This window comes from Melospiza georgiana, chromosome 3 (genome assembly GCF_028018845.1).
Source record: "Melospiza georgiana isolate bMelGeo1 chromosome 3, bMelGeo1.pri, whole genome shotgun sequence".
Classification (NCBI taxonomy): domain Eukaryota; kingdom Metazoa; phylum Chordata; class Aves; order Passeriformes; family Passerellidae; genus Melospiza; species Melospiza georgiana.
The window spans coordinates 13,269,315-13,277,479 of NC_080432.1; the positions used below are offsets into that span (position 1 = coordinate 13,269,315).

The 8,165-nt window shown below is 45.0% G+C and overlaps 1 protein-coding gene across 1 annotated transcript; it reads right to left on the bottom strand.

Annotated features, from left to right (window-relative positions):
- Positions 1 to 1,833: 1,833 nt before the first annotated feature.
- On the bottom strand, positions 1,834 to 8,160 carry PEX13 (peroxisomal biogenesis factor 13). Its single transcript, XM_058019695.1, has 4 exons — positions 8,067 to 8,160; positions 4,927 to 5,621; positions 4,348 to 4,473; positions 1,834 to 4,109 (listed from the first exon to the last, which is right to left on the bottom strand). Exons 1-4 carry the CDS (start codon positions 8,132 to 8,134, stop codon positions 3,805 to 3,807), a joined length of 1,194 nt encoding a protein of 397 aa, XP_057875678.1. The 5' UTR covers positions 8,135 to 8,160; the 3' UTR covers positions 1,834 to 3,804.
- Positions 8,161 to 8,165: the final 5 nt, after the last annotated feature.

The following is an 8,165-nucleotide window of genomic DNA, read 5'->3' on the forward strand; positions in this document are numbered from 1 at the left end:
AAGAAAAACATTATCAGGATTTGAGAATAAACAAAAAAAATCAGTATCTTAAATTTTACTCATGTGCTGCTCTAGAGACTGTGCTAGATCAGTTACAGTAATTCAGAGGTAGTAGAGCTGACTCTTTGTATTTTTCATTTCCAAAACCACAGGACTGTGTTTCTACTCTGACAGCATAAATAATCCCTGTCACTTGCTGGAGTCTGGTGGTTTTGTGACTGTTGTGAAACTCAGGGAATTGCTCAAAGCAGGTAAGAAGGAGCCAGGGTGCCCTGCACTGACATCATGCCCTGTTACCAGTCAAACCAGTCAGACCAGTGCAGTTGTCCCAAGGAGAGATTATCCAGCAGTTAAAGGCTGAGCTGCTGTGGCCACAGAAGCCAGGGCACAGATTTACCAGCCCAAAGCTGCTTCAGAGTGCCCTGCAGAGGAACCAGTCCAAGATGTGAGGAGAGGAAAGGATGTGTAGGCACTCACAATTACCACCTGCCTTTACAGCCCAAAAATGGTCACCAATCCCAACACCTGGGCCACAACTGCATGGATAAACTTCTGGAAGGAGTTACATGAGAACATCACTTCTTGTGCTGTGTTGTGTAAAACAAGTGCATTTCTACCATGATTGCACACAAGAGCATTCCTACAGTGGTTTAGCACCTGGAAACCCTGTGCTGGTTTCCAGGTTGCATCTCTTCTGGAAGGTTTTCATTGCCAACAGAGGAGATCTGTAAGAAACTGCATTTGCTTTGTATTTACCTCAGCAGCAAATCTCACCAAGTCAGAAGAACCTTAATATCCCAGATGGAGTCTAATGCCACACAAGGAAGAGTTTTCAACCTGTGCAAAGTGGCCCATTTATTTCTACTAGACAAACAGAGGATTTTAAATTGATTTTTCACAGAGCTGAACAAAGCTCTGACTCTTTGCATGTTCATGTGTCTGCACCCTTTGAACCACTCAGCAGTGGCATTTGTCAGTAGCTCACATATTCTAGCAGAAAATGGTTGATCTACTAAATAGTAAGATTCAAGAATAAACTAATATAAATAGATGCCAAAGTTCTCTTACAGAATTCTAGCTCTGCTACAGGTATATAAATAATTCTGAAGAGTAACATAAAGGTGACTGATAAGTTAAATAAGGTAACTTATAAGTAAATAAAGGTAACTTCTAAGTCAAAATAAAGCTGCTTGCCTAAATGCTTAGGTTGGGCAGTATTTCAGGCACCTCTCCTGTCTGATCTCCTCTTCCAGGCTCTCCTGTGGCAGCCACACCTGCTCCTTTTGCTCCTCACCCCTTCCTAAAGCTGTGCCAGTCTGGAGCAGCCTGTCCACCAGCCTTCCTCTTCCCCCAGTGCTCATTTAGGTTTCTTTTCTCTGCAGCCTGCCATGTGGACAGAAACAAACAGTAAATTGTGCTGTGTATTTCACTTCAATGAACTTTAATACCCTTCTGCAATCAATACAATTAATTGGGAGTTAAATAACTCACTTCAATTCCTCAGAGCCTACTTTTCCAATTAAGGTAATTGCAAGATTGAAAGGATCAAAATTCTTGTTGAGATTTAGGAGATACAATGATGACAGTGACTTGTAGGCTGAGTCAAACAAATATAAAGACAACTCAGGTAAGGATAAACTATCTTCCTGCTAAAAGAACTGTTGTCAAATAGTATGACCTAGAAGTGAAATTAAACTTATCTTTCTAAAAAATAAGACTTAAAACATTCCAACAAGCATCATGGTGTTGTCTTCTCAACTTGTTCTGAGCCAGAAAACATGAAAAAAAAAAAAACCTAAAACAGACAGAAAGCCAAAAATCTACCTGAATGGATGCTCTTAAAAAATTTGGGGTTTATTAATTAATTCATTCAGAGACCCTTCCTCTGAAATCTTTCACTGACAGGAGAGGCTGACAGTCCATTAATTACATCTCAGAACAGTAAATGAATTCCCTCCAGGGACACACTCTGCACACAGAATTGCACACATGATACACCCCTCCCCCCTTTGCTTCTCTGTATTTCAAATTTCAGATTTTTTTCGCTATTTTCATTTCAACAACAGATATAATTTTCAAATACAGACAATTTTCTGGTACACAGGGCAATGTCTCAGGAACATATTCTGTTTTAAACCTCAAGGCTTTCATTTGCCCTTTAACTACTTTTTCCTTTACATCTGCACTTGAAAATCTAACAATTTACTATAAATAATTGTAATCACCATCTCCCAATACCTGAGCACAACCACTGAAATTCATGTTCTATTTATTAACAACAGGCATTACGAGATTACTTTCAAATCAAGGTTCCAGCATAATATTTGTCTTTTCAGCCACTCTACCTCAATAAAATTCTGCTCCTTTTTTTAGAGTTTTGTTGTGTTGAACAGACTTCTAAAAAGCCAAGGCCAGAAAATGCCATTATAATATAAATACTGAAAGCTTTGTTAACACATAATGGGTGTTGAAGGTCCCTGTAGGAATGGTCAAACTGAAACTACTCAATCAATTAAGCAATTGCCTACTTATATTTTCAATAAATCTTAAAATAAAACAATTATTTAAATGATTAAGACAAACTTTAGTTATTTAATCCACTGATGTAACCTTCAGAAGTTCAACATGTTATACATACATACCACAAGGAAAAAAAAAAGTTTTAATTATCTTTACTTCATTTAACAAAAAACCAAAACAGTATTTCAAGACAGAATTCTCAAACACCCATATGAAGAAAATACTTTGAACAGTCTTAATATTTTTATGGCTTTTGATAAACTGGAGCCCTAAAATTTTGTTGGGCAGATGCAAAATTTACCACCTGAAAGGCAGCATGAAAAGTTTGTCCAACTCCAAGACCTTCTCTAAGTGACACAATTAAGCAAGAAATGTTAATTTTTCTTTGATGCTCCAATTATTTTCAGCTTCCTCCAACTCAAGGCTTTCCTACTGCTCAAAAACACAGGAGAGATATTTTGACACTGATATAAAATCAATAAAGGACAGAAATAAGCTGAGATGCAGATGGAGCTGATAGATAGGCAGCTAGCAGGCTACATCACAAAATGGCTGAGAGTGATGCAAAGTTAGCTCAGGGAGTAACAACTAATGGGTGTCTGGCTGCAGAATACCCTTTATTCCAATGTCCTTTCAAGAAACAAACCAGAACTGCTTGGAACTACTGGTGATGCCTCACTGCTCTCCCTCTGTAAACTCTATTTCTCCTCCCTTCCTCCCAAGTCCCTTTTTTCCTGAGAGCTGAGTTCTTTATGACAAAACCCCATTTCTTATGAAAAGCAACTTAAACCTTTTAACTATTCCACTGTGTGCATCTCCTGCAGCTCTCCCTCCCTTCAGGGGGAGACAAAGTGCTGTTACTCCTTTATGGTTCTGAGGGTGATGTTTTGGAGGACAACTCACAGAAATCAATCTTCCCTTTGCACATCTGTTGAAGAAGCTTCATACTCCTATGAAGACTGGGTGTTAATTTGTCTCCTAAGCAAGAATGGCAGTCCCTATTTTCTTTTTTTCCTTTGTTTGCTATTTTATGAATGCCTCACTTCTCCTATCTCAAGATCTCAGAGTGGCTGCCAGGTGAGTGGATAGAATCACTGACGTACAGCCATAGGTGAGTCAAATATAAATACCACAAATTTGAGCAATCATTTCTCCATCCCTTCACCAGCCAGTAGCAGCAAAAACTGGTACAGCCCCACCAGTGCTCCACTACAAACCAGACTTCAACAAGCCCTAAGTGGTGTCAATAAAGCCCAGTTCAGTGGCTTTGTTGATCAAAGTGCCTCAGAGCTCCTGCTTCTCTCCTGCAGCCACAGCGGAGTCCGACGCCGCAGGAGCTTTGCTGCTTCCAGCAAAAACAGTCTCAAAAGCTGCCTCCTGCTCCTCCAAAGTCACAGCAGCAGCAGCAGCAGGGGCTCCTCTGGCAGCTGTGCTGGGAAAGGCTGGCCTCTGCTCTGCAATCCTCTCCAGGTCCACTGTTCTCCTCCCTCTTCTTTTGCCCAGGATTTTGATGTAATTAGCTGGCACAAGTCCTGTGGTTTGGCCATCGTAACTAGCCAGGAGCCAGCCACGGATCTTGGGCTGTTGTTCTGAAGAGGAGAATGCAAATGCATCAGGTTACAGGGCAATCCAACAGAACTGAACAAATCTACTCTGTAAGTTTCATTAGGATGCAATAATCATTTCATGAGGAGTAAAAATCAGTGTGGATGAGGAATTTGGTCAAATAAGGTGGATTAGGGGCTTTTTTGTTTAAATTTTCAGATTCTTGCACTTCTCACATGTGTTGAGAAAATAGAAAGTTTTACCAGAAAATCAAAAGTTTACCTTTGGGTGCTAATCTTAGCATGTCACCAGCACGGAAAGAAATTTCTTCTTCTGAGAGAGCATTGAAATCATATTCTGCTCTTCCAACTACATGGTCGTCTTCTCCACTCGCCCAGTTACTAGACACTGTTTGCAAACAAAAACCACAAGTTTATCTGCTTGGAGTTACAAAGTTTGGTGTGTTTTTCAAAGGAAAATTAAGAAAACACTTCACCTTCCTTGCTAAAACTTTTCCAATAGAGAAGTCACAGAAGTAACATGAAAAGCAAGATTTGGGAAGCAAATCCAACCAACACTTGTCCCACCCAACCCAAAGTGCCACATCTAAGAGGAAGGAATCAGAAATTGAGAGGAAGCATGATTCTGGAATCACAGAAAGCTTCAGCAGGAAACCACATCTTAACAACAGGTTACTTAAGCAGGCTGTCACTTGCATCACATGCCTAAAATTCAGTACTAATAGATGTGCCCCAGCATCTATTAATTACTATTGCTGTAGTGTGAGACTAATCACTATACAGGCAACAACAAACGGAACAATACACGCTGCACTTCTCTGGTGCTGCAGGTCATCTTTACCTGTTTCTTCCTCACTGTATGTAGAAAGCAGCTTCCAAATCAGGTAGGGGCCTCCCAGTATGACAGCAAAGAACAGGAAAATGGGCCAGGATTTCGCAGAGTTAGCCACCTTGTCTTCGAGGCCGGCACGAGCCACTCTGCCCTCGCTCTCAGCCCACAACTCCTCGTTGTCGCAGCTCTGCCGCAGCCCCAGCAGGCGCCGCAGGCGCTGGTAGAGGTACCTGACAGTTCTCACGAGGGCAAAGGCCGAGAACACCTTGGTGAAGTGGATCTTGAGGCGGGAGAAGTGGTTGGCCACATCCAGCACGGCCCTGAAGCTGTTGTAGACGGCAGAGAAGGTGGCGTCCATCATCATGCTGACGGAGGCGAAGGCGTGCACGATGCTCTCGATGGACTGGAAGGCGCCGCGGCTGCTCTCCTCAGCCTGCTGCACAAACCTGCTGGGGGGCACGGCCTCGGCACAGAAGCGGTTGTAGCCCAGCCCCCCGTAGCCGTAGCTGTAGGGACTGTAGCTGCCGTAGAAGGAGGAGCCGTAGGAGCCATAGCCCGGGGAGAAGGAGCTGCTGTAGGCGGGTCTGAAGGCGCTCAGGCCGCTGCTCGTCTGCTGGGAGGGCCGGGGCAGGATGGGCGGGGGGATCCGCGCCACCGCGGGCTGCCCGGGCCGGCTCAGCACGCTGTCACCCAGCTCTGCAGACCTAAACACATTCAGACAATCCAGAGTCAAAGTTTTCCTTTCCACTAACTCCTGAACACCACAGAGAGTTTCAGCAGCAGGGGTGTGACAGTGTCCACAGGGGTCTGAGGATGAGGGAAGAGATGAGGATCTGACTCCATGTTTTAGAAGACTGATTTATTATTTTATGATATATATTATATTAAAACTATACTAAAAGAATAGAAGAAAGGATTTCATCAGAAGGCCGGCTAAGAATAGAAAAAAAAAAGAATGACAACAAAAGCTTGTGGCTTGGACTCTCTGTCCGAGCCAGCTCACTGTGATTGGCCATTAATTAGAAACAACTACATGAGCCCAATCCCAGATGCACCTGTTGCATTCCACAGCAGCAGATAATAATTGTTTGCATTTTGTTCCTGAGGCCTCTGAGCTTCTCAGGAGAAAAAATCCTAAGGAAAGGATTTTTCATAAAAGATGTGTGTGACACATGGGGACAGGGAACCCAACACTCATTATGCTGAACAGGGTTTGATGGAAGTAAAAGATCTGGGCAGGAAACACAGATCCTTCAGGGGGATAAAACCCCCCAAAATCAGATATCCAGTGTAAACATGGAACTGGAATGTAAATATGGAAACCCTTTCCCTATTTATTCTATCATTTATTGTGTATTTAATGTATCAACCCATGAAATACACAACCCAGAGCCATCCAACCTGCTGCTCTAACACCCACGTCATTATTCTGCATGTGAAAGCCCCTAACACAAACTTTTATGAACTTTCCAATCTGAAAGATTTATTCCCAACCCTTGTTCCCAGCTCTTCTACACAATGAGCCAATGATACAGCAGGAAGAGAGCTTGAGAATCCACTCTTAAAGGTGGCATGACCTAAGTGGGAATCCAAGTAATTATGCAACAATATGTGCAAGGGCTTTGGGGTCCCCAACTTCCCTCTCTACCCAAACTGCCTGATCACCTGTGTGCAGATTTTCAAGGGGTTAAATCTACTGCTGAGAAGTGTTGGCAGAGAGAGGTCTTAATTTAGTAATTTTTCTTTTCCTTTGCATGCCCATAAATTTAAATAATTTTATCAATGCCCTTCATAATACAACTCTGGAAGTACTTGACTGGCATTTGAATTCTGTCAAGCAGCTTTTTGTCCAATAAAAATATACGTTTTTCATTCACACATTATCACCTAAAAGTCAAACATTTTATTTCCCATGCTTGCTACCTTGTCCCACAACTTCCCACTTCTGCAGTCCAGAAAAAAAGAAGGAAGTCAAGCTGGACTTGCTAAGGAGCTGCTGCTGCTTGCTGTACTATTTCCATACAAGGTAGGGAACAGCTTCCTCCCAGCAAAACTTACAGGTTTCCATAGCAAAGAATAATATTTGTATCTTTACACTGCTGCTTTTTCTGTCACAGACTGTAACTCTCTCAGCAGTTGAAAACAGGAGGAAAAATAAGTTATTACCCCAGCAAACAGAGCTAGTGTAACTCAGTAAGTCACACTACAGTCCTCTGTCCTCTAGACAATTTGGGACACCCCGCTCCAAAGCTGCCTGAAGCTGTTTGAAATGGGGTAAATAAACCCAGGATGAAAAACCAACAGCACCAAACTGCTGGCTCAGCACTCTGCAGAGAGCACAGAGAAGTTTCTGCTCAACCTTTTGCCCAGTTTCAGCTCCCTCCAACTGCAATCACCAGCACCAGGAGAAAAACAAGACAAGCATTCAGCCATCCAGCGGGCCTTCCTTGGCCTCCCACAAAAAAGGAGTTCACAAGCCCCTTTCTGTGCATCCTTCTCTATGAACAGGCTGGGTTTTCAGGGAGAGCTCCCAGAAGCCGAGAACACACACACACAGATATGGGACTGACAACACACAGGGATCTCTTCCAACTCCTGGGGCTGACACGCAGCTCCCCCCCGTCCTGCAGAGCCTCGGGGGCTCACAGAGCTGCACAGCCCCAGGAAAGGGCTGGGAATACCGCCGGGAATGGACTGTGAATGCCCCCAGGAAAGGGCTGAGAGTGGCCCCAGAAATAGGCTGAGAGTGCCCCCAGGAAAGAGCTGTCAATGCTCCCAGGAAAGGGCTGTCAATGCTCCCAGGAAAGGGCTGTCAATGCTCCCAGCAATGGACTACCAATGTCCCCAGGAATGGACTTTTAATCCTCCCAAGATCGGACTGTGAACTCCCTCTACCCCCCGGTGACAACCCGGCTTTCCCTCCCCACACCGCACCGCAGCCTCCCTCAGCCACCAGCGGGGTTCGAGCCCGCAGCCCCTCAGCCGAGCCCGCCCCTCCCCGCCCGGCACAAGCCCCTCACGGCGCGGGGCAGCCCCGGCCGGGCCCGACCTTTGAGCCCGCCCCAGGGGAGCGGGCCCGGCCGGCCCGAAGGGGCGAACCCCCACGGCCTCCGCGGCGGGAACACCCGGGGAGGGACGCCCGCACTCACTGGAAGGCGGTGGCGGTGCCCGGCAGCCGCCGCGACTCCCAGGGCTTGGGCGGCGGCGTCGCCGCCATCGCGCCCGCTCGGCTCCGCTTCGGCCCCGCT